Source organism: Tachypleus tridentatus, chromosome 13 (genome assembly GCF_004210375.1).
Source record: "Tachypleus tridentatus isolate NWPU-2018 chromosome 13, ASM421037v1, whole genome shotgun sequence".
NCBI classification, from domain to species: Eukaryota; Metazoa; Arthropoda; class Merostomata; order Xiphosura; family Limulidae; genus Tachypleus; species Tachypleus tridentatus.
The window spans coordinates 5,873,190-5,900,815 of record NC_134837.1 but is presented as its reverse complement, the minus strand read 5'-3'; the positions used below and the strand labels follow the sequence as shown (position 1 = coordinate 5,900,815).

At 36.7% G+C, this 27,626-nt stretch overlaps 1 protein-coding gene across 1 annotated transcript in view; it reads right to left on the bottom strand.

Annotated features, from left to right (window-relative positions):
- LOC143240330 (protein lin-10-like) overlaps positions 1-27,626 on the bottom strand; it is a 77,118-nt gene that overhangs the window by 6,603 nt on the left and 42,889 nt on the right. Inside the window, exon 7 of the mRNA XM_076482590.1 lies at positions 24,588-24,730. Within this exon, the coding sequence (XP_076338705.1) occupies positions 24,588-24,730 (143 nt within the window). The remainder of the gene's footprint in view (positions 1-24,587; positions 24,731-27,626) is intronic.

The following is a 27,626-nucleotide window of genomic DNA, read 5'->3' as shown; positions in this document are numbered from 1 at the left end:
AATACTAGTGGAAGTGATCATAGTGACAGTGACTCACATTAAATACTAGGGGAAACAATCATAGTGACAGAGACTAACATTAAATACTAGTGGAAGCAATCATAGTGACAGTGACTCACATTAAATACTAGGGGAAACAATCATAGTGACAGAGACTCACATTAAATACTAGTGGAAGTGATCATAGTGACAGTGACTCACATTAAATACTAGGGGAAACAATCATAGTGACAGAGACTCACATTAAATACTAGTGGAAGTAATCATAGTGACAGAGACTAACATTAAATACTAGTGGAAGCAATCATAGTGACAGTGACTCACATTAAATACTAGTGGAAACAATCATAGTGACAGAGACTAACATTAAATACTAGGGGAAACAATCATAGTGACAGAGACTAACATTAAATACTAGTGGAAGCAATCATAGTGACTAACATTAAATACTAGGGGAAGCAATCATAGTGACAGTGACTCACATTAAATACTAGTGGAAACAATCATAGTGACAGAGACTAACATTAAATACTAGTGGAAGCAATCATAGTGACGAACATTAAATACTAGGGGAAGCAATCATAGTGACAGTGACTCACATTAAATACTAGTGGAAGCAATCATAGTGACAGAGACTAACATTAAATACTAGTGGAAGCAATCATAGTGACAGAGACTCACATTAAATACTAGTGGAAGCAATCATAGTGACAGAGACTCACATTAAATACTAGTGGAAGCAATAATAGTGACAGTGACTCACATTAAATACTAGTGGAAGCAATCATAGTGACAGAGACTCACATTAAATACTAGTGGAAGCAATAATAGTGACAGTGACTCACATTAAATACTAGTGGAAGCAATCATAGTGACAGTGACTCACATTAAATACTAGTGGAAGCAATCATAGTGACAGAGACTAACATTAAATACTAGTGGAAGCAATCATAGTGACTAACATTAAATACTAGGGGAAGCAATCATAGTGACAGTGACTAACATTAAATACTAGGGGAAACAATCATAGTGACAGAGACTAACATTAAATACTAGTGGAAGCAATCATAGTGACAGAGACTCACATTAAATACTAGTGGAAGCAATAATAGTGACAGTGACTCACATTAAATACTAGTGGAAGCAATCATAGTGACAGTGACTCACATTAAATACTAGTGGAAGCAATCATAGTGACAGTGACTCACATTAAATACTAGGGGAAACAATTATAGTGACAGTGACTCACATTAAATACTAGTGGAAGTGATCATAGTGACAGTGACTCACATTAAATACTAGTGGAAGCAATCATAGTGACAGAGACTAACATTAAATACTAGGGGAAACAATTATAGTGACAGAGACTAACATTAAATACTAGTGGAAGCAATCATAGTGACAGAGACTCACATTAAATACTAGTGGAAGCAATCATAGTGACAGAGACTAACATTAAATACTAGGGGAAACAATTATAGTGACAGAGACTAACATTAAATACTAGGGGAAACAATCATAGTGACAGAGACTAACATTAAATACTAGTGGAAGCAATCATAGTGACAGAGACTAACATTAAATACTAGTGGAAGCAATCATAGTGACAGTGACTCACATTAAATACTAGTGGAAGTGATCATAGTGACAGAGACTAACATTAAATACTAGGGGAAACAATCATAGTGACAGAGACTAACATTAAATACTAGTGGAAGCAATCATAGTGACAGAGACTCACATTAAATACTAGTGGAAGCAATCATAGTGACAGAGACTAACATTAAATACTAGTAGGGAAACAATTATAGTGACAGAGACTAACATTAAATACTAGTGGAAGCAATCATAGTGACAGAGACTCACATTAAATACTAGTGGAAGCAATCATTGTGACAGAGACTAACATTAAATACTAGGGGAAACAATTATAGTGACAGAGACTAACATTAAATACTAGTGGAAGCAATCATAGTGACAGAGACTCACATTAAATACTAGTGGAAGCAATCATAGTGACAGAGACTAACATTAAATACTAGGGGAAACAATTATAGTGACAGAGACTAACATTAAATACTAGGGGAAACAATCATAGTGACAGAGACTAACATTAAATACTAGTGGAAGCAATCATAGTGACAGAGACTCACATTAAATACTAGTGGAAGCAATAATAGTGACAGAGACTAACATTAAATACTAGGGGAAACAATTATAGTGACAGAGACTAACATTAAATACTAGGGGAAACAATTATAGTGACAGAGACTAACATTAAATACTAGTGGAAGCAATCATAGTGACAGTGACTCACATTAAATACTAGTGGAAGTGATCATAGTGACAGAGACTAACATTAAATACTAGGGGAAACAATCATAGTGACAGAGACTAACATTAAATACTAGTGGAAGCAATCATAGTGACAGAGACTCACATTAAATACTAGTGGAAGCAATCATAGTGACAGAGACTAACATTAAATACTAGGGGAAACAATTATAGTGACAGAGACTAACATTAAATACTAGTGGAAGCAATCATAGTGACAGAGACTCACATTAAATACTAGTGGAAGCAATCATAGTGACAGAGACTCACATTAAATACTAGGGGAAACAATTATAGTGACAGAGACTCACATTAAATACTAGTGGAAGCAATCATAGTGACAGAGACTAACATTAAATACTAGTGGAAGCAATCATAGTGACAGAGACTCACATTAAATACTAGGGGAAACAATTATAGTGACAGAGACTAACATTAAATAGTAGGGGAAACAATCATAGTGACAGAGACTAACATTAAATACTAGTGGAAGCAATCATAGTGACAGAGACTCACATTAAATACTAGTGGAAGCAATAATAGTGACAGAGACTAACATTAAATACTAGGGGAAACAATTATAGTGACAGAGACTAACATTAAATACTAGGGGAAACAATTATAGTGACAGAGACTAACATTAAATACTAGTGGAAGCAATCATAGTGACAGAGACTCACATTAAATACTAGTGGAAGCAATCATAGTGACAGAGACTAACATTAAATACTAGGGGAAACAATTATAGTGACAGAGACTAACATTAAATACTAGGGGAAACAATTATAGTGACAGAGACTAACATTAAATACTAGGGGAAACAATTATAGTGACAGAGACTAACATTAAATACTAGGGGAAACAATTATAGTGACAGAGACTAACATTAAATACTAGGGAAGACTGATCATAGTGACAGTGACTCACATTAAATACTAGTGGAAGCAATCATAGTGACAGAGACTAACATTAAATACTAGGGGAAACAATTATAGTGACAGTGACTCACATTAAATACTAGTGGAAACAATCATAGTGACAGAGACTAACATTAAATACTAGGGGAAACAATTATAGTGACAGAGACTAACATTAAATACTAGGGGAAGCAATTATAGTGACAGAGACTCACATTAAATACTAGTGGAAGCAATTATAGTGACAGAGACCAACATTAAATACTAGTGGAAACAATTATAGTGACAGAGACTAACATTAAATACTAGGGGAAACAATTATAGTGACAGAGACTAACATTAAATACTAGGGGAAGCGATCATAGTGACAGTGACTCACATTAAATACTAGTGGAAGCAATCATAGTGACAGAGACTAACATTAAATACTAGGGGAAACAATTATAGTGACAGTGACTCACATTAAATACTAGTGGAAACAATCATAGTGACAGAGACTAACATTAAATACTAGGGGAAACAATTATAGTGACAGTGACTCACATTAAATACTAGTGGAAACAATCATAGTGACAGAGACTAACATTAAATACTAGTGGAGAATCAGCAACGCTGGTTAATAAGTTATTGACCTTTTAATTTTATAATGTACAAAAACCTTTAACTGCCTTATAAACCAAGTTATTCAACTCTTATGTCTGCTAATAACAAACTAACTTTTACCTCTGCCCATTAACAATAATGAATATAGGAGTCAAAGAATTGACACCAAATTTTGAATAATCTATTTCAAATTTTTCTTTGTAAGACGATTATTGACTGATTCACTACATGTAGTCAGTTCATGGTTACCACCATTTGGTATTGTGACACGACTGACATTCTAGAACAGAAATGACACCTATCTCACAGACTTTCAAAGCTGGTAACTGTGATTTGTAATAGTAAATATAGTAAATTATTGTATCAATATAAATGTCATCTTCCAAACATTTCTACAGTTTTGTATAACTAGTTTCAACTGTAGCTAGCTGTTGCTCATCATAATTTGAAGTGTTAGGATATGGAAGTCATTGCCAGGAGAGTCATTGTTTCACTTCACTACTATTTAGGTGAGAAATCCACACACTAATCTCAATGGGAAGTATATAAGTGTTTGATTGAAATACTTGAGGTAAACTCTGTCCATCAATTGTGCTAACTTTTCTGATAGTGCAAGTGCACTCAGAAGTTTTGTACTCTCTCTCAGTGTGTTTTATTACCAGGCCTCTGTAGATGATGTAAAGTACATACATAAACATATAATTCCAACTTAAGTGTCATTTTAAAGTGCACACATTGCCTTCACAGTATGGGTGTATTGTGTAAGGACAGTCAGCAAATATTACTTTGTTTTATTACCAGCATCAAAGTTAATAATAACCAATCAATAAACAGTTGGAAGATTTATATCTTGAAACTAATTTCATGACCACTAAATCAGTGCTCATTACTAATTGAGGAAAACTTAAAAAACAGACAGATGTTTGAATTTGTTCCTCTTGCAGAATGCATACAATAGCCTAAACTTCACAGCCATATGCTATAGCCTGCACAATAGCAATGGTGAGATACACACAGTAGACAATACTTTTGCACGCATATGCTACAGTGTACACAATGGCTATGGTAAGAATACATACAGTAGCCTATACTTTGTAGGCACATGCTATATTGTACACAATGGCTATGGTAAGAATACATACAGTAGCCTATACTTTGTAGGCACATGCTATATTGTACACAATGGCTGTGATGAGTTGCTTGGTTGGTTGATTTGGTATATTATAGCACAACTAAACTATCTACACCAAACATCCAGTAAAAGGTTAAAGTAAATTTAGTAAAATTCATAAAAGGAAATTAAGGTAAAACAAACCGAAAAGTTAAAAAAATAAATAAATATCATAAAACCAATGTTTACATCTAGTCTACAATGTCAGGAGCAAAACTACAGTAACACAAGTTGTAAAGGACTTTCTGTAGCATAATTGTAATTATTATAACTCACCAGGAAGACTAACAGGAAAGTACATAAACCACCATCAGTCACCTGAAGTTGGCCTTTCCAGTCCTGGTTCCAAGTTACTTGACATTATGGCCATTTTCAAAAAAGTAAAGAAATAAAAGTTTTAAAAGACTTGTAGCAAAATTTTAATAATAACTTGCCAGGATGACTAACAGGTAGTTCAAACAGCAGTGTTAGTCACTTGAAGTTAGCCTTTCCAGTCCTGGTTCTAAGTTATTTAACATTACAGCCATTTTCCAATTTCAAATTGAACTAGATATACTTTGATTCTTAAAAGGGAATCACATTAAAAAAGGTCTAATGTAAAAATGAAAAACTTAAATAGCATTAAAAAGATTAATGGCCGTGGACAGTGTCACCATCACCAATAACACCGTCTAACTTTATGGACAAACCTTGGGACAGAACATGTTTAAAATGGTGCTGTTGTTGAGAGTCGTAACCACGACAAACCATGGCAGAGCCCACACAGTCACCTGATTTCGAACCATCTGTATAAATAGGAATGAAAGGATGGTTCGAAAGATGTTCAGCAAATAACAGACAGTATTTCCAATTTGAAATGTCTGATTTTTTCAGATGACTTAAAGATAGGTTAAAGATTTGGAGACTGTAAGAAGCCATGCTGGGATGGGCTGACCAGTGAATACAGGAATGTTATCCAAGGACAGCCCCAATTCATCCAACTGCACCTGGATACAAAGGCCAAAAAGAGCAATGGCAGATTATCTGTTCTGAAAAATAATTGGCCCAACAAAGAAGGAAAACACAACCCCAGATGGAATGCTTTGGTGAGGAATGAAGTTTCAAAGCAGATAGTAAAGACAGTTGCAAAGGACAGAGGTGCAAAGAAGCTCATAGTTCATTGAAGTTCATCAAGAACTTCAGCTCTGAACTGGGAAGTGCAGAAAGCCCCAGTATAGAGCTGAAGTTCTTGATGATGAATGGGGTCATCATCTTTAAGGCTGAGATTCTGTCAGAGATCAGTGATCCATAGTTGAGTTTCGATCAAATAAGAGCACGATATATCTTTAGCACAGAACATCAATTTGCTCCCCAAGTGGTGGAAGAGAGGACACAAAGGATGTTCAGTGCTCTTGTACATTTGACCCATAGCTGCTTTATGTGTGGTTAAAAGGTCAGCTTACGGTCAAAGATAAGGTCCAAGTACTTTGTCTCAGGGACCATAAGCAGCACAACTTCACCGATACGGAGTTCAGGATCAGGATAAATACGCTGTTGGCAGCAAAAGTGCATGCAAATGGTTTAAGAGAGAGAGAAGTTAAAACCATTTGCTGTGGTCCACTTCAGTAAATGATTGAGGGCAGTCTGTAGCTGCTGCTCAATATACCCCATGTTTGATAACTGACATAAGATGTGAAAGTCTTTGACATAGAGCCCATTCTCAACTGTGAGAGAGAGAGTTGTTCAGTGATGGCATTAATTTTTTACACTGAAAAGTGTGACACTCAAAACACAGCCCTGAGGGACTCCAATTTCCTGTAAAAAGAACGGGAAAGTGTCAAACCCACAGGAACGTAGAATCTCCTGTTCATTAAAAATTTTTTAATAAAAATGGGCAAATGGCTACGTAACCAATATATATGGAGGTTTTGCAAAATGCCATATCTCCATGTTGTATCATAAGCCTTCTCAAGATCAAAGAATGTTGATACAAGATGTTGTTTGAGAAAGGCGTCTCTGATTGACGTTTCAAGCCCGAATCAGGTGGTCCACTGTAGAATGCTGTTGTTGGAACCCACACTGGGTTGGCTAGAGGTGTTTGTTTGACTTGACGAACTAAACAAGACGAGCATTAATCATCCTCTCTAAGGTCTTACAGAGACAGCTCGTGAAAGCAAATGGACGGTAGGTTGAGGGAATTTTGGTATCCTTCCAAGACTTAGAGAAAGGTAGGACAATAGCCTGGCACCAGACATCAGGAAAAATATTCTCCTGCCAGATCCAGTTAAAAACAATCAGAAGAATAGCAAGAGAAGCAGGAGAGAGATGGTGCAGCATTTCATAGTGTACATCATCAGGTCCAACTGATGCACTGCCAGACCGACGATGGGCAAGTTTGCATTCCATCAGTGTAAAGGGATGATTATAGTCATAGAGACAATCAGCTAGAAATGAAAGATGTGATCGCTCTGCCCGAGTCTTGATGGTTAAAAAGGTGGAGGAAGAAGCAGAAGTGCTAGATACCCGACAAAAGCTTTCACCTAGAGTATCGGTGATACTCAGGGGATCAGTTACTTCTTGATCATCTGAGAACAAGATTGAGAGGGGAACAGTATTATATTGCCCACTGACCTTTCGAATCTTGTCCCATATGACTTTGGAACTGGTGGTAGAAGGTATGCTGATTGTGAAATGAATCCAAGATTCCTCCTGGCTTTGACTTCTTACTCACCAAGCATGTGCACAAAACTAATGGAAAGTGATGTGGTTTGAGAGTGTAGAATATTTATAGAAAGTATCCCAAGCCCGTTTTTGAGCCTTCCGTGCCATGTGGCAGAAAGGATTTCACCATGGATGACGATATAGTGGAAAATGTGTTGAGGTTTCAGGAATACATTGAGCAGCTGCTTGTATAATACAGTCAGTTACTGCTGCCACACAGTCATCTATTGATAGTTTACAGATGATGGCAGGATAGAGTTCTGCAAGAGCAGTGAAAGAGGGCCAGTTTGTGTGATCCAGCTTCCACCGGGGCACAGGGGTCAGGTGGCATGGACCACAGCCAGTCTCTCTCAAAATTATGGGAAAATGATCACTGTCTCGTGGATTACTTTCAACCCTCCATGAAAAATGGAAGAATAGTGAAGGGGAGCAAATTGAGAGATCAATAGCAGTAAAGGACTGACAAGGTGGATGAAAATAAGTAGAAGAACCAGTATTGAAAAGAGAAAGGTTGTGATCAGAGAGCATACGCTCTATGAAGCAACCCCTTCTATCAATATCAGGACTTTCCTAGAGGGGATGATGTCCATTAAAGTCTCCCAGGATTAAAAAGGGAAACAGCAACTGTTCAAATGATAGCATCAAGGTCTCATTGATCATACACCTCTCCAGGCAACAGGTAGAACAAACAGTGATGGTATGACCCAAGGAAACGTGGATGGCTATGTCCTCCAAGGGTGTGTCGAGTGGTAAAAACAGGTGGGCAAGTGCTGATCAACCAACATTGCCACCCCTCCATGCACTTGTCCATCACACACAGCTTGTCACTTCTGTACAAAGGAAACTGCTGAAAGGTGACTGTATCAGCAGGTTTCAGAAATGTTTCTTGTAAGGAAAGACATACAGGAAGGTAGGAAGCAATAAGTGTTTTGATATCATCCAGATATATTAGAACATAAACCTCGACAGTTCCATTGTATTAAGGTGGTGATTTCTATTTACATGTAGGCAAATTGGGTTGAGAACCCTTCTGTTTACGACCACAACTTTTTCTTCACTGTCTTTATTTGAGGGAAGTTTATCAACATCCATGGATCCTGCACTGGGTTGAATGGGCGGGTCTTTGCTGTTGGAAGGGATTTCCAGTCACTAAGAGGACGTGAACGAATGAGTGTTTTGCATCTTGGGGTGAGAGAAGATGTGTCCAAGGAAATGCCTGTACCTGGAAACACAGGAAGTGGATCTTGGGATTTGTTGGAATATATGTGAGGGACAGAAATGGGTGTTGAAGTTGATTCATCAATGCTTTTTACCATGGAGGTCAAAAGACTTTTAATTTGTTTTGACAACAATTCTTTTGGAGGCACAGAAAGATCTGTCTGCACTTCCAATGTAGTAGTGGAACCAAGTGCAGCAGCATACGTCCAAGATGAAGTGGTGGACAACAACTTTCGAGCCTTAGGATAAGTAATGTTATGAATCATTTTCAAATGCTGCACCTCTTTTTCTTACAAGCATTTAGGGCAAGAACAAAAGTAGAACAAGTGAGAGCCATTGCAATTGATGCAATGAGGGTCCATTTCACGCTCATAGGCATCTTGGTCCTTACCACCACAATGAGCACACGTCAAGGAACCCCAATATATCTTTGAGTGACCGAACTGCTGACACTGGAAACATCAGAGAGGGTTTGGAATGTATGGCCATACCCTGCAATTAAGATAACCTGCCTTTATTGTGGCAGATGGATGTGGTGATGTAAATGTCAGAATGTGGATACTGGTCGGCATCGTAATTCCATCTTTGCAAGTGGAGATACGCCTCACTGCAGAAACTCCTTGAGTGGAGAAACCAGCAAGAATCTGACTTAGAGATGTTCTTCAAACCTCTCTCAACAATAACTCCTCGTGATGAATTCAAACTAGCATGAGATATAACCTCAATAGGTATATCCTCAATTGCCTTTGAATGCAAAGTTCACTGTGTTGACATTTGGATGCTTCCACCAATATGTCACCAGATCATAGCTTCTTTACTGATTTTGGAGAGCCAGCAAGTCCCTTCTGAATGAAAAAGGGAGATATCTGCCCTAAAGGTTTGCATGAAAGAGAACGTAGGATAAGAAAATGAGGTACAACAGGTGTTACAGATTGCTGCTCAGAATCTTCAAGATGTGGTTGTTTACCAATGGACCGTGTTTTCAGTATTTTATTTAAGTTTTTATTTGAAGGATCCATAATAAAAAAAAGGAAATTTCAGTGCCCACTGACCCCACCCACCATGAAGCCCTATGAGGGGGAAGCACTACAATGCCAAACAAGGACACTGCAGCAATGCCAGGGTTTTGTGAGCACTATACCAAACACCAACTTCAGATACAATGTCCACAACACCTGTTGAGAACATCCAACACTGGTACTTGGTTGACCCTAGCCCAAGTTAACCAGCCGAATGACCCAAGAGGGGCTACCCCAAGACTGCCCATCTTCAGGAATTCAAGGCCAAAGTGGTGAGTTAGGGTTGGACCCCTCAACCACATGGATCCTCTCCTCTCTTTCATGGGTTGCCACACATGGAAAATACATGGGTGGATGTTCAGATCCCAGAGGAGGTAAACTGAAAGAACAGAATCTTCCCTGGAAAGTTCCCTCACCACATACAGGACTCCACACCAAGGGGGCTATGGTGAGAATACATACAGTAGCCTATATTTTGTAAGCACATGCTATAGTGTAGATGATAACTACAAAAAGCTTCACAGATAACTTTCAGCTTTCATTTGTAATTGTATCATCTACTGTATTGTTTAATGTTCCATCCAAACATTCTTAACTTCATATTTTAGGTATATCTTTTGCTAGAAAATAAAGATAACATTACACATGAACTAAACTGAAACTGTGTGACATCATGGTTCATACCATCTTGTCTTGCACTTATTAGAAACTGTTGTTGAAAGTAGTCAGAAATGTTCAGGATACTCACTCAAACTATAAATCCAGGCAAGATTTTTTTATACCAGTCAAACACTAATTCTGACATTCCTGGTCTATGTATCTGTAAATATTTGAAGATTTACCAGCAAAGGCCTATAGATGCTTTCTTATAAGCTGTTCAACATGACATGTTATGAATTCTATACAATCTCATCCATCCTTATTGATACTTTCTTGATGTGGATCAAATCCTGTCGAACAACCATACATGGATTGGAACAGAAAATAAAAGAACATATGATGACCAGAGATCTATACAAGGAGTGCGACAGGACTACTGACAAAAAGAACATCGACATGATGTGTTGTTTCAACAACATTTACAGCTGGAGACTTTGGTAATGAGGAAACTACAACCAATATTTTAATTCATCAGTACTGAAATTAACAGAAATATGAGTACAAAAAATATATGAGAAAAAGTAATTAAACTGTTGTTACTTAATGGAACACACCATCCATCTGCTCTAATGATTATATTTTTATATGAATACACAAAAAACTTGAAGTTATTCTAGATATTTCCAAAATGAATATAATTAGTTAAATAAATAGTCATGCACAAATTCCTTTTCAGATATTGGTTTTTTTAAACTAACTGTAGTCATGTGATGTTTAAAGGATAATTATCGTGCTATACCAGTGACACCCGATGTTAAGATCTCATGTAATCTTTGTTTAATAATCATTACAATTTTAACAACATTACTGTTTCAGTGATAATTTCTTTGTACCATGAAAATAACATATTAATCAAATTAGGCCTGATTTTATTTGTTCCATTATCCACAATGGCTAGAAAATTCAACGAAGCTAGAAGTTTTATATAAGGTTCTTCCACCTATTACTCATGCCATTTATAACAATTATGAGTTTTGCCTGCTTACGTCACAAGTGAGTATATACATCTTACTCCGAAGTAGTTCTGCCAATGAAACAGGCATGTGTTCCTTCACTTGTTTATAGTTAATCACAAAGCTACAGAATGAGCTATCTATGCTCTGCCCAAAAAGGGTATCAAAACCTGGTTTCTAGCACTGTATATCTGTAGACATACTGCTGTGCCACTTGGGGACAAACAGGCACATGAGTAAGCCATGGGCAATCCAAAAGTAGAAATCATTCCAAAGTTTGAAGATTGCCAAACAAACTGAGGAATTGTATGTTACAATGTCCGTTGTTCAAAAAGGTTTTGTTGTAAATCTTACAAGGTTGCATTTGTTAAATAAACATAATTCTTCTAAAAATGTTTAGAACTAATTATTCTGAAGACACTTGTAGTTAATATGTTATAAGATTACCTACATATTGTGCTATTAATCATAATAATATTAATCTAAGCCTACACACTGAGTGAATTCACGATAAAATCTACTAGTGTATGATACCATAAATAATTCACATTGTTATTCCATGTCGGAATACATGAAACTAACAGAAGATATTATAACTGAGAATCTACAACACTTGTATTATTTCATTATACAACACCATGTTTCATCCTTTTATGTACAATTTATTTACCTAACAAACAATTCTACTAATGTGCAGAAGCTATAGATACTTACTCTTGCTTAACTTTATTATATAAATATGATTTGTTTTTTGTGACCAAGGAATAGGACTCAGTCCTTATAATTTTAAACTAAACAGCTTATGTTAATGAATATTACACCTTAAACATTGTTAACCATCACTGAAGGTCCAATATGTGGATTTGAACGAGTCTTAAGAGAAGTTACAATATAATGCAGAGTTCATCATAACAACTTAATTATTGGTAATTTATCATCAAATTTTATTTCCTCAGAAATTCTGCAAGTTTACTACTACTCTTTGAAAAGCCAAGTAAAAGCCTGCTGTATACAAAAGCAGTCAAAAACTATCATGAAAAAATTCAATTCTGAAAGAACTCTTTAGCTTGCAATGAATGTAAGATGGCACACTTGATAAAAAGATTTTCATAGACAAAGCATGTAATTGTGTGGAACTGTAAAAAACACATTTTCAGCTATCCATGAGCAAAAGATTATTGAATACTATAATTAAACTCCAACATGAATGAGATGTGTTTCTAACACACAAAACAATAATCATACTAAGCATGAAATAATATGCAAGTTTTTAATATTCTCATGAAAGGGCAATATGTTGAGACATTTTTATTATTATTATTTATTCTATCTTTAAACAGAAAGCCAATCTGAAATATGCAAGAAACTTAATTATTAAATGAAATCACAATTTAGTCATCAATTACTTATCACTACTATCTATAACAAATTTACACTTACCAGGGACTAGAAAAACAGAGCCATGTCAGCAGTATAGGAATAAAAAGGCTACATTAGTTCATAGAAATGAAATAGAATCATAAGTAAGTTACTTATAGCTAGAAATTAACAGCAGATTGTACTAAAGCTCCAATGTGAACTTAATCTTTGAGTAAATTAAATACTAATAATAGTCTGGAAAAAAAAGTAGTTATTCAATAGTGTTGGTGATAATATGAATTTTGAAAATGGTCCCTCATTAATACCAAACATATAACTTGAATAGTGAACCTGGCCTTGTTGAGAAAGTTATTAAACAAATTTCAGGATGTGACAAGTTCTTCACCATATAAAATGACCAAGTTCAAATAAGTGTTGCAGTTTTTATCAACAGTGCCTGTTTTATACTGAAATAAGACACTTAACAAGTTTCAAAGAATCCCTTGGCAGGCACTTAAGAGCTATATTTTTCATGAGTAAGCATCAGTGCAGAATATTACATATCCTAATCTTTCTAATTATACAGTCTATTCTAAAGCCCCTACAGGAGAAACAAAGAGTTGTGTGATATTTGTGTAACCAATAAACTGGGAAATGTTCTGAACATACATACACTAAAGAACTCTACATCAATAAACACAACATGCTGTCAAATTAAGGAAATAACTTAGAATTCAATCAACATACAAGGTTGGATTACAAAGACGTTTTCACATAAAGGATTCAAAATAAACCAACCCATCTGGGAAAACTGCAATAAACTAAACACAGGAATCACTTTAAACTGTGAGTTATATGAGAAACTGGACTGAATGAAGGTCAAACTTACAATCCAATAGATTAGAGTTAACATTTACTAAGTATAGAACAAATATGTTACAAAACAGCCAACTCACCATTAAGTGAAATAAAAACCAGGTAATTACAGTTTAGTAACTATGGTTAACATGATAAAATCTGCAATGTTTTTAAAAAAAGCCATATACTGAGAATCTTAACTCATGTGAGCAGAATGTAGGTAGCAGTGACGTAAAGGGCACATGGGAAGAACATGTTTGAATATCACATCTTGCTCATGAATAATTAAACTGGAACTAATGCAATAAAAGAAACATTTTTCCTTTTGGAAGTGTAAAAACTTATGAAAGGTAGAAGTTGAGTTTGTTCAAGTACCACAAAGAACTGAGATTGATTCATTGATTTAGTGTTTTATGGCACAAAGTAGCGAGGCTATCTGCACCAGACATTCGGTAAAAATGTAAAAAAAAAATAAATAAATGTAGTAATAGACATAAATGGAAATGAAGGTAAAACAAAAAAGTATAAAACCAATGTTGACACCTAGTCTACAATGTTAAGATAGAAGGCAGAGTATAAGAAGTTGTAAGGTATTTACTCTAGCAAAAAGGTAATGATCATAACCTGCCAGGAAGACTAACAGGTAAGTTCAAGAACCACCATCAGTCACCTGAAGTTGGTCTTTCCAGTCCTGGTTCCGGGTTATGTGTCATAGCAACCAGTATCAAAATGTAAAAGAATAGAAGTTTTAAAAGATACTCATAAGCAAAATTGTAACAATGAGTAGCCAAATGTCCAGTAAAAAGATAAAAGTCAAGTAAATGGAGTAAAATTTGTAAAAGTAAATGAAGGTAAAAACAAAACAGCAATTAAAACAGAAAATGGTGTAAAAACCAATGGTGACATCCAGTCTTTAAAGTTGTAAAATATTTACTCTAGCAAAATGGTAATGATCATAACCTGCCAGGAAGACTAACAGGTAAGTTCAAGAACCACCATCAATCACCTGAAGTTGGCCTTTCCAGTCCTGGTTCCAGGTTATGTGTCATAGCAGCTATTATCAAAATGTAAAAGAATAAAAGTTTTAAAAGATACTCCGCAAAATCGTAATAATGAGTAGCCAAATGTTCAGTAAAAAGATAAAAGTCAAGTAAATGGAGTAAAATTTGTAAAAGTAATTGAAGATAAAAGCAAAGCGGCAATTAAAACAAAAATGGCGTAAAACCAATGTTGACATCCAGTCAACAAAGTTGTAAAGAACTACCTGTAGCAGAATGGTAATGATCATAACCTGCCAGGAAGACTAACAGGTAAGTATAAAAACCACCATCAGTCACCTGAAGTTGGTCTTTCCAGTCCTGGTTCCGGGTTATGAGTCAATATGGCCAGTACTAAAAAGTTAAGTAGTAAAAGTGTGAAATGATATGCAGCAAAAGTATAACAACAACTCGCCAGGACGACTAACGAGTAGTTCAAACGGATAGTTCAAACAGTAGCGTTAGTCACCTGAAGTTGGCCTTTCCAGTCCTGGTGTCGAGTTATTTAATGTTCTGGCCATTGTCCAATGTCAAATTGAAGGAGAGAGATTAAAACTGTAAAAAAGGAACCACAATTAAAAGGGTGCAATGAATAAATATGCAACACTTAAATGAGATTAAAAAGATTAATGGCCATTAAAAAAATAAAAACATTATCAATGTGGACAGAGTCACCATCACCAATAACTCTGTCCAATGTTACAGACTGACCCCGGGGAAAAATATGTTTAAAATATTGCCGTCGTTGAGAATTGTAACAATGGCAAGAAAGTAAAACGTGGCTGATAGTGATTTGAGTGTTACACAAACTACACATTGGTGCATCAGTTCCAGATAAAAGAAAATGATGAGTTAAAAAACTGTGACCAATGCGTAGCCTAGTGAGAACAACTTCCTCCTTCCGAACTTTACGGAAGCTAGATGGCCAAAGTCGAATTTTGGGTTTCATTTGAAAAAGTTTGTTGTCACGTTGCTCACTCCAAGTGGACCGCCAGCTGGCACGGAGCCGAGCCTTGAAGACAACACCATAGTCCACGTATGGAATAGGCATAGGAATGATGGTGCTGAAGCAGACATATTTAGCTGCCATGTCTGCAAGCTCGTTCCCGCGAATACCAACATGGCCTGGTACCCAGAAAAACTAGATTGAAGTAGCTGCTAATGAGAAATGGGCCAGTCGGTTTCGAATATCAGCGAGAATAAGATGTGAGCTAACGTGTAGCGATTCCAAGGCAAGTATAGAACTAAGCGAATCAGTATAAATAGTGCAGTTGGAGTACTGCTGAGCTGCAACATGATCCAAAGCAAGAGATATGGCATACAGTTCAGCAGTGAACACAGAAGCTGTAGAAGAGATTCTGCGCGCAACTACTGACCCATAGCAAACCATAGCAGAGCCCACTGAATTACCTGATTTGGAACCATCTGTATAAATGGGAACTGAATGATTGTTTGAAAGATATTCATTGAATAAAAGACGGTACTTCCAATCTGGAGTATCTGCCTTTTTTAGGTGACTGAAAGAAAGGTCACATTTGGGGGCTGTAATAAGCCATGGTGGGATGGGCCGACCTGTGGAATCTGCAATGTTATCCAAGGACAGACCCAATTCATCCAATTGCACCTGGATGCAAAGGCCAAACGGAGCAATGACAGATCGTCTGTTCTGAAAAAGTACTGCCCACCGAGGAAGGAAAACACATTTCCTGGTGGGATGCTTTGGTAAGGAATGAAGTTTCAAAGTATATTGTAAAGATAGTTGCAAATGGCGAAGGTGTAGAGAAGGTTCATGGGATTCAATGTATATACTTTGAACTGGAGAGGTACAGAAAGACAGTGCAGAGTCGAAGTCCTTGGTGATGAATGGGGTCCAGCATCTTTAAGGCCAAGGGTCTGGCAGAGCCATAGACCATTGATCCATAGTCGAGTTTTGATTGAAATAAGAGCACGATATATTAACACTGAACAGCAATCTGCCCCCCAACTGGTAGAAGAGAGAACACGGAGCATGTTCAGTGCTCTTGCGCATTTGACCCAAAGCTGCCTTAAGTGTGGTATAAAGGTCAGTTTACGATCAAAGATAAGCCCCAAGAACTTGGTCTCCGGGACCACTGGCAGCAAAACTTCACCGATATGAAGTTCAGGATCAGGGTAAATACCCCGTCGACGGCAAAAGTGCATGCATACAGTTTTGGAGAGAGAGAAATTAAAGCCGTTCGCCAGAGTCCACTTCTGTACACAATTGAGGGCAGTTTGTAGTTGCCGCTCAAAATATCTCATGTTTGACGACTGACATGAGATGTGAAAGTCGTCGACATACAGCCCATTCGCAACAGTGAGAGGGAGTTGTTCAGTGATGGCATTTATCTTTATACTGAAGAGTGTAACACTCAATACACAGCCTTGAGGGACTCCAAGTTCCTGTACAAAACAACGGGAAAGTGTCGAACCCACACGAACTTGGAATCTCCTGTCCATTAAAAATTTTTTAATAAACATGGGTAGATGACCACGTAAACCATATGTATGGAGGTCTCGAAAAACGCCATACCTCCATGTTGTGTTGTAAGCCTTCTCTATGTCAAAGAATATTGATACAAGATGTTGGCGGTTGAGAAAGGCTTCTCTGATAGATGTTTCAAGACGAATTAGGTGGTCTGGGGTGGAGTGCTGTTGACGGAACCCACACTAGGTGGGCGAGAGGAGGTTGTTTGATTCAAGGAACCAAACAAGACGAGCATTAAACATCCTTTCTAATATCTTACAGAGACAGCTCGACAAAGCAATTGGACGGTAGTTTGAAGGAATCTTGGGATCTTTCCCTGGCTTAGAGAAAGGTAAAATAATAGCCTGGCGCCAGGCATCAGGAAAAACATTCTCCTGCCAGATCTGGTTGAAAACAATCAGAAGGACATCAAGATAAGCAGCATGTCATAATGAATATCATCAGGTCCAACAGACGTACTGGCAGACCAATGAAGGGCCATTTTTAGTTCCACCAGGGTAAAGGGACAATTATAGTCAAAGAAACAGTCATTTCGAAAGGAAAGAGGTGATCGCTCTGCCCGAGTCTTGATGGCCAGGAAGGTGGAGGAACAAGCAGAAGTGCTAGATACCCGGCAAAAGCTTTCACCTCCTGACCATCAGAGAGTAAGATCGAGAGGGGGACAGAATTGTAGTGCCCATTAACCTTTCAAATCCTGTCCCATATGATCTTGGAACTGGTGGTAGAAGATATGCTGATTGTGAACTTAATCCAAGATTCCTTCTGGCTTTGACGTCTTACCCACCTAGCATGTGCATGGGCCCGTTGGAAAGCAACCCGGTTTGAAAGTGTGGGATATCTACGAAAAGTATCCCAGGCCCGCTTTGAGCCTTCCGTGCTAAGTGGCAAGCAGGATTCCACCACAGACGAGGATATCGTGGAAAACGTGTCGAGGTTTTAGGAATACACTGAGCAGCTGCATGTGTAATACAGTCAGTTACTGCTGCTACACAGTCGTCTATTGATGGCTGATTTACGATGGCAGGATCAAGTTCTGCGAGAGCAGTGAAAGTGGACCAGTCTGCCTGATCCAGCTTCCACTGGGGCACGCGGGTAGGGTGGCATCGACCACGGCCAGTCTCTCTCAAAAGAATCGGAAAATGATCACTGCCTAGTGGATTACTGTCAACCCTCCATGAAAAATGGGAGTATAATGAAGGGGAGCAAACTGAGAGATCAATAGCGGTAAAGGACTGACTAGGTGCATGAAAGTAAGTGGAAGAACCAGTATTGAAAAGAGAAAGATTGTGATCAGAGAGCAACCCCTCCTATCAATAACAGCACTTCCCCAGAGGGGATGATGTCCATTAAAATCCCCTAGGATTAGAAATGGATATGACAACTGTTCAACGAGAGCATCAAGATCTGATTGATCATATGTCTCTCCAGGGGACAGGTACAGAGAACAAAAAGTGATGGTATGACCCAAGGAAACACGGATGGCTACAGCCTCCAAGGGTGTGTTGAGTGACAAAGACAGGGTGGGCACGTGTTGATCAACCAACAGTGCCACCCCTCCATGTACTCGACCATCACACAACCTGTCATTTCTGTACAGAGAAAACTGCCGAATGGAGACAGTATCAGCAGTTTTGAGAAATGTTTCTTGTAAAGAAAGACAAACAGGATGGTAGGAAGCAATCAGCGTTTTGATATCATCCAGATTAGAACGTAAACCTCGACAGTTACATTGTATCAAGGTTGCCATTTTTTAAGAACGGGTAGGTGAAGTGGCTGGAGAACCCTTCGGTTTATGACCACGTCTTCTTTCTTTACTGTCTTTAGTCGGAGGAGGTCTATCAACCTCCATGGATCCTGCTCTGGGTCGGGTGGGCAGGTTTTTGTTATTGGAAGGGGAATCCAGTGACTGAGGATGCGAACGAATAATTGTTTTGTCTCTTGTGGTGGGAGAAAAAGATGTATCAGAAGAAATGCCTGTATTTGAAACTGAAGGACGTGGATCTTGAGGTTTGTTGGAAGGTATGGGAGGAACAGAGATGGGTGTGGAAGTCGATTCATCAACCTTTTTAACCACAGAGGTCAAAAGGCTTTTCATTTGTTTTGAAAACGATTCTCTTGGAGGCACAAAGAGATCTGTCTGCACTCCCACTGTAGTTGTGGAATGAAGTGCAGCAGCATATGTCCGAGATGGAGTTGTGGACAGCAATTTCCGAGCCTCAGGATAACTAATGTTATGTGTCGTTTTCAAACGCTGCACCTCTTTTCCTCCAACCATTTTGGGCAAGAATGAAAGTAAGAGGGGTGAGAACCATTGCAGTTTACGCAATGTAGGTTCATGTCACAGTCATAGGCATCGTGGTCCTTGCCTCCACAACGAGGGAACCACGACAAGATGTCTTTGAGTGGCCGAATCTCTGACATTGGAAACATCAAGAGGGTTTGGTATGTATGGCGAACCCTGCAATGAGATAACCTGCCTTGATGGTGGCAGGTGCACGTGGTGAAGTAAATGTTAAAACGAGGGTATTTGTTGGCAGTGTAACTCCATCTTTGCGAGTGGAGATGCGCGCCTCACTGCAGAAACTCCTTGAGTGGAGAGACAAGCGAGAATCTCTGACTCGGGAACATTCTTCTAATCCCTTTCAACAATAAATCCTCGTGAAGAATTCAAGGTAGCATGGGGTGTAACCTCAATAGGTATAACCCCAATTGCCTTTGAATTCAAGAGGAGTTCACTGTGTTGGGATGTGGATGTTTCAACCAATATGTCACCAGATCGAAGTTTCTTTACTGACTTTGGAGAGCCAGCAGGTCCCTCTAGTCCCTTTTGAATAAAAAAAGGGGACATTTGCCCTAAAGGTTTTCCGAAAGAGAATGTAATATAAGAAAATGAGGTACGTGTGTTACTGATGTTGACGATTGCTGTTCTGAGTATTCAAGACGTGGTCGCTTACCCATTAACTGTTTTTTTACAATTTTCTTTAAATTTTTTGAAGGATCCATAGGAAAAAGAAAACATTTCAGTACCCACTGACCCCACCCACCATGGAGCCCTACAAGGGGACGCACTACAAAGTCATGCAAGGACAATGCAGCAACGCCAGGGTTTCGTGAGCACTATACCCAAACACCAGCATCAAGCACAATGTCCATAACACCCGTTGAGAACTTCCAACACTGGTACTTGGTTGACTCTAGCCCAAGTGGACCAGCCGATTGACCCAAGGGGGGCCACCCAAAGGCTGCCCGTCTACAGGAATTCGAGGCCAAAGTGGTGTGTTGGGGTTGGACCCTTCAACCACCAGGATCCTCTCCTCCCCTTCACGGGTCGCCACACATGGCAAACACGTGGGTGGATGTTTAGATCCCAGAGAAGGTAACCAGATAGAACAGAACCTTCCCTGGGAGGTCCCCTCACCACGTACAGGAATCCACACCGAGGGGAACAACTGAGAATAAAGACACAAAACATTGATGTTTTGCATTGGGAGAGAGAGAACTAACATAATGGTTAGAAATGCCTGTCTTTTGATGAAGATGAAATTGGTAACAATGGAGCAACATGAAGTGAATTCCAAAGGAATGGCATGGTAATCAGTAAATGTTTCAAAACCTATGGATTAAAGGTAAAAGAAAATTAATAATGCACTGAACAAATATTCCTTCTATAGGTTTGACAACATGAGATGCCAGTGATAAGGTAAATATAAGGTGCTTTTGATAAAGAACCAGTGATAATCTAACCCTCGTCAACTGGTCATTTGCAAGCTTGCAAACACAAAAGTGAGTTTGGTCCAACTTAATGGACTAAATGAGAGATTTCAATCATGAAAATAGAAATAGACTCAAAGCTCTCAAAAGAGAAAGAAAATGTTATAATATAGGTGATATATTTGATGACAATCTACTACTCAATACACAACAATGCAAAAATATATTATGTTGAATTACAAACTGTTTTATTTCTGTGCACCACATATACTGCTTTATGGTTGTTAAACTATTAACATTATTTCACTTTCTTATTTACAGATCAAAATCAAACTGTAAATACAGGAAAATAATCACACATATGTTGAGCAAGGTTGTTGATATAAACAAACACTGAAGGAAGGCCAAACATAAAGGAGTTCTCCAGTCTACACCTCTTGGTACAAATACTAAAAAAACAACAAAAATATGTTCAGAAAAAAATGGTGTAAACAAGATGAAAGATTCAGGTCACACTGATGACATGAAGCTGCAGAAGAAGCTTCCTAGTATATAAACTTATTAAATATTAATTCATAATCTTGTAGCTATGAATTAAGGCAGATGTGTAGAATAAATAAAAACAGTTACTATTTGAAGAGAGCAGCAAGAACAAAATTATAATTAAATTGATTTATTAATTACCTACAAGCAGCATGTTATGTCAACTTGAATCATATTAAATAAGTAATTAATGAAAATTATGATTAACAAATGTCATGATCCAACACAGGTACAAGAAATTAATGTTCCTCATTTTTTCTGTTTTCACTTTTTCCACCTACTTAATGACCAAAATACTGACATTATAATTTTAACACTATTTTTGATTAATTTCAGTTTGCTAGCTTCATCTGTTAGTATCATATCTCATGAAAATTATCAATTACTTAAATTTAGGGTTTCCAATTATTACTATTTTAGATTATAACAAATATCCACATAATTGACAATTTTCCATTATGTTCATTTGATGTTAAGCACAAGGCTACACATAACATATTTGTTCTCTGTCTACCATGCATATCTAAACACGATAAATAACCATTGTCTTTGTTTTGCTTCAACAATGTAAAAAATCAATTTATAGACCAGTTCCAGTAGCAAGACCTTGAGAGTCCTTAAGCTGTTAAGAGAAAAATTCCTGTAGAACAGACAATATTTAAAGATGGAGGAAAACAAATAACAGGAGGTAAGCCCTGATGTCAACGAATTCTCAAGTGAACTTGGAAATATAATGGTTTAACAAAAAAGGTGGACAGAAATTTGAACTGTCCTTTTATCTCAATATTCTGAGAGGCAGCTTGAAGAACAATACAATACAATACAAGAGTTCTGAAAAATGTGAAATACCTGAGTATCATAAACTATAAATATTGGAAAAGGTATTTAAAAGAAGCTACAAGAAGTTTAGCACTCTCATTGTACCAATAACAAAGATGAAAATGATTGGGCAAGTTGTACTCAAAATTGGATCCTGAGATATGATCCAATAAAAAAAATTATTATCAAAGTAGAATCAGAACTCAGACAAATGCAATATTACATCACAGAAATATGTGTATATAAAGTAGTAAACAAGAATTCTCACAGAACCTGCACCAAAACAGGAGGTTGTGAACGACGTAACATGAAGGGAAGAAGAAGAAAAGAAGAGAAGGATAACATCTTTAAAGTTTAGTATAAGCAGGAGAAATAGTAAGTAGAACACACACTGCTGGGCAAAATCTTAAGGCCAATGAATATAAAGAAAAAATATGCATTTTGCATTGTTAGACTCAACCACTTATTTGAGTAGAGCTTCGAAAGATGAAAAATCAGAAATGGGAAAATAAAAACACTTTTCTGCATTTAATAGGGAAAATGTGAACATTATGAAATTAGCCTAAATACTAGCTGGTCAAAAGTTTAAGACCATACTGAAACGAAACGTTAATCGGTAAACACGTAACGAAATTTAGTCATTTGTGTTCAAGCATTAACGTTATCAACATCTCCCATGAAATCTCCTTTGTTACATTGGGTAAAAACATGGCAAATGCTAAAATGTTGACAGTTTGAACGTGGCAAAATTATCGAGCTGCAAATCGTGCCATTGCTGGTGAGATTGGGCGTACTAAAACTGCCGAGGGATACAGAATGAGAATTTCAAGTGGTCGGCCTAAGAAAATTTCACCAGCGTTAAGCAGGAGGATCCTACGGGTTGTCCGACAAGACAATATCTGTTGAACCAGATTAAGGCTCTCATAAATGCAGAATGCAGCTCATGAACAATAAGACAGCATCTATGAGAGAAAGGTTTTAAAAACCATAAACGTCTTCAAAGACCACACCACAAAACAGCTTGAATAAACTTTGCTGCGAAGCACCAAACATGGGACATAGAAAATTGGATGAAGGATTTGTTCTCTGATGAGAAAATATTTAACCTGGACAGTCCAGATGGCTTCCAACGTTAATGGCACAATAAGGATATCCCACCAGAAACATTTTCTACACAGTGGAGGAGGTTCCATCATGATCTGGGGTGCTTTCTCCTTCCATGGAACAATGGAGCTTCAGGTTATACAGGGGCATCAAACAGTGGCTGGCTATATTGGCATGTTGGATAGAGCATCCTTATTGACTGAAGGCCTCGCTTGTGTGGAAATGACTGGATCTTTTAGCAGGAAACGCTGCAATCCATAATGCCCACAGGACAAAGGACTTTTTCATGACGAATAACATGATTCTTTTGGACTATCCAGCATGTTTGCCAGAACTGAACACCATTGAAAATGTTTGGGGGTGGATAGCAAGGGAGGTCTATAGAAATGGATGTCAGTTCCAAACAGTGCATGATTTTTGTGAATCCACCTTCACCACTTGGAATAACATTCCAGGCAGCCTTCTGCAAACACTTATATCAACCATGCCAAAGCATATGTTTGAAGTTATTTGCAATGACTGAGACCTCTTGTTGGGCATTTCCTACCCTGCTTAGGACTTCTTTTTGGTATGCTTTTAAACATTTGACCACCTGGTATTTAGGCTAATTTCATAGTGTTCACATTTTCCCTATTAAATGCAGAAAAAGTTTTTTATTTTTATTTTCCTTTTCTTATTTTCATGTTTTGAAGCTTTACTCAAATAAGTGGTTGAGTCTAACAATGCAAAATGCATATTTTTTCTTTGTGTTCCTTGGCCTTAAGATTTTGGCCAGCAGTGTATGTGCAGCATTTACATATATGTTCACAAAGAAACTAGTTGTAGAGAAAATAAGCAATCTGATAATTGTGCTGCAATTTAAGCTAACAATCATTGAAAATTGCCTAGACATAGGTTTGAAATTCACATAATCTACAAAAATGAAGTGTACAAAGAATATTAAGGAAGCACTAAATCCATGTACATGTGTTCAAGATTAAACTACAAACATTTTGTAAGTGAAGCACTAAATCCATGTACATGTGTTCAAGATTAAACTACAAACATTTTGTAAGTGAAAATCAGTATTAATTACTTTGATTCTTGACACAGCTTCCTCAGCCTGCATCATGCGTGTGGCTTTAGTGGGTTGGCCTTCACAGACTAGTTGAGTAGAGCCAAGGTAGCGAGCCCGGAACAAAACCCCTTCAATGAGGACTGCAGGTTCATGGATAAGAACTAGAATGAAAACTGGGGAGTAAATATCCATTGGTCTCTCAAACACTTAAATCTGAACAGCAGAAGTTACTTTTACAACAAATATATCAATATATAAAAAGTTCTTATTTTATACACATACTGTAACTAATTCATTTAAAGTATATTAATAAATATGAATGAATATAGTGTAACCTTATGTTAACACAGAGCAGTTTTAAAATGTTATTCATTTCTACATGTCCATGGTTGATGGTACATTACTGCTAGTTTCATACTTTTCACAAAGAAGTAATAAAACTAGACAAGAATGACACAGAAGTGGGTTTCCAGTAGCTATTTCTTGACAGAACTTAAGGTAATAAATCTCTCCTCCATCATATTTAAAACTTGACACACACTCATTATCAAGTGATTTTATAAAGCTTCCATTACCTGAACTGACTGTGGACAGTTGTAAGTGAGAAGTATTTTTATTCAGATAATTTTAATACCACAAATATAACAAGCAACACCTGAGCAAACAAGTAGCTATAATCTAAACAATGAAACAGGAGAGAAGTCTTACAGTAAGAAAGAACAACAGAACTGAAAGCTATTTGGGCCAAGTTGCTAGAATTTTGGAAAATGATGCAAGACAGGAGCAACCATTAAAGACACCAGTATCCTTTGGACTATCCAGTTATAACAGAGAGTAAAAAAATGAACATTACTCAAACATAATCAATATGCATCAAATCCTTGAGATTAACCTTTAGTGACCTTCGACACTACAAGAATACCACAAAAGAAAATTAAAGAACACAGAAATGAAAAACATTACTTGAATATGATGAAGACCTTAAAACAGGTTAAACTATGAAGCCCTTTTAAGAAGTAAGAAAGCACAACAATAACAAAAAGTGTAACCAAGAACTCTAGTCAGACTAGACCAACAGATATACATATCATTCAACTGCACTAACCCACAGAATCAGTCTGAAAACACATGAACAAGCACAACTCAGATATAAAAGAATCCACTCTGAACACTTAGCTAATCAAGCCTTTATGTTTCAAATGCTTGTAAGGAAACTCAAAAATAGAATGTTAATTCCCACAGACAAGGTTGACAACTTATACAGCTGAACCAGTGCACAACTTCCAAAATCCAGTATTGTGTTTATCATGTGCTACAGTGATAGTTATAACTACAAACATATCTGTAAGTCTTTTAACACTATTTATTTATAAAATAAACATGTGAAACCTGTAAGTTTCTTGCTACATAAAACTACATACCAATACAATAAACAGTGTATGTACATATTATCTGGAATCAAGAAATATTTCTACATTCACAAGAAATATATCCAAAGAAACCACAATATTTTTCATACAATAGTATTAACTTGGAAAATGAGGAACAAAGAAATCAATATTTTTTGATACAATGGTATTAACTTGGAACATGAGTAAAGAGTGTAGAATTATTTGTTTCATTTAAACAGGTGGAGAAACTGTTGTGATCAAATTTAAATGTTGTGGGTTATTAACTTAGCTATTAAATATTTTATATATTAAAGAGGAATTAGATGAACTATTTAAGATGTGACAGAATACACTGAAAAAATGTTTTAAAAGTTTACTCTGAATATATTTTATCAATATAGTTTAAATGTCATGCATTCTAAATGAATTCAGCATGTATGAAATGTTATTACATGTATATTTATTTCTTGCTACTAAAAACAATTTCTGATAAAAACACTATCCTCAAGGAGTAATAACAAATCTATATATCCAAAGCAAACTTTCCATTAAATAAATATATTACTCTCCATGTAATTTTATCTTGCAAATTCTGATAAAACTAATAATAACTTCTAAGATATTATCTCAAATTAAAATTAATATACACCCACATATCTTTACTAATATACTCACAAATCTTTACTAGATGACTGTACAAGTTATTTTGAGCAAAAATCAAGTTTCACTTTCAAATTTATAAGTTTTAAGGGTTTTTCTGGTCAACATTGAGAAAAAAACTTATTACAGAAGAATTTCAAAAGGTCATATACTTCATGTCACCCTGAAGTATGCAACCAGGAATGAATTGGATTAACCACTACAAGACTCTGCAGACAAATAAAAAAACCCACCATAAACAGTGTGTAAACAAATACAATGTTTATCTAACCCCAGTGGGTTCCATGTCATTCTCAATATCTGGGGATAGGATTCAATCTTTGAAAGTTAAAATATCTTGCCATTATACTAAGAAAACCAGAATATATGAGCAACACATCTTTAATTGTGAAAATATCGAAAACAGAACACAAACTTACACTGTTGTATATGGAAATTGAACCTAACAGGCTTTGAAAAGTAAATAAAACTTTCCAACTTGCCTCAGAGACTGAATATAGATAAAGGTTTCAGTTGACTATCTTAAGTCTTTTACAGAAAAGGATACAGAAGTTTTTGTTTCAAAATATCCCTAAGATTAAAACTAATTTCAATTTCTGATTATTCATTTGTGGAAAGAAATAATTCTGTTTCTATGATTTCTTTAATTGACTTTTAAAAAATATAAATATACATATATCTTAACGTCACAAATAAACCAGTATTTATGTTTTGTTTTCATTTGACATACCCAGAATTAACAGCATGATATGTTCAAATAACTATAAATTTTTTTTTTTGTGGAATTAAAATTTACTATTTTGAATGTTCCCACTTTTAATTTTCATACCAATATGTAAAAAAAAAAAAAGGATATATAAAATCCTGGACATTTATACCTTATAAACTCCCGGTTCCAAAAAATATTTTCCAGAAACCAGTCTATCTTGACTGAACATCTTTCAAACATTTTACTTAGTTGAGATTTACTGAAATCCATCAAAATCCAGTTCACACAGCAATTCAG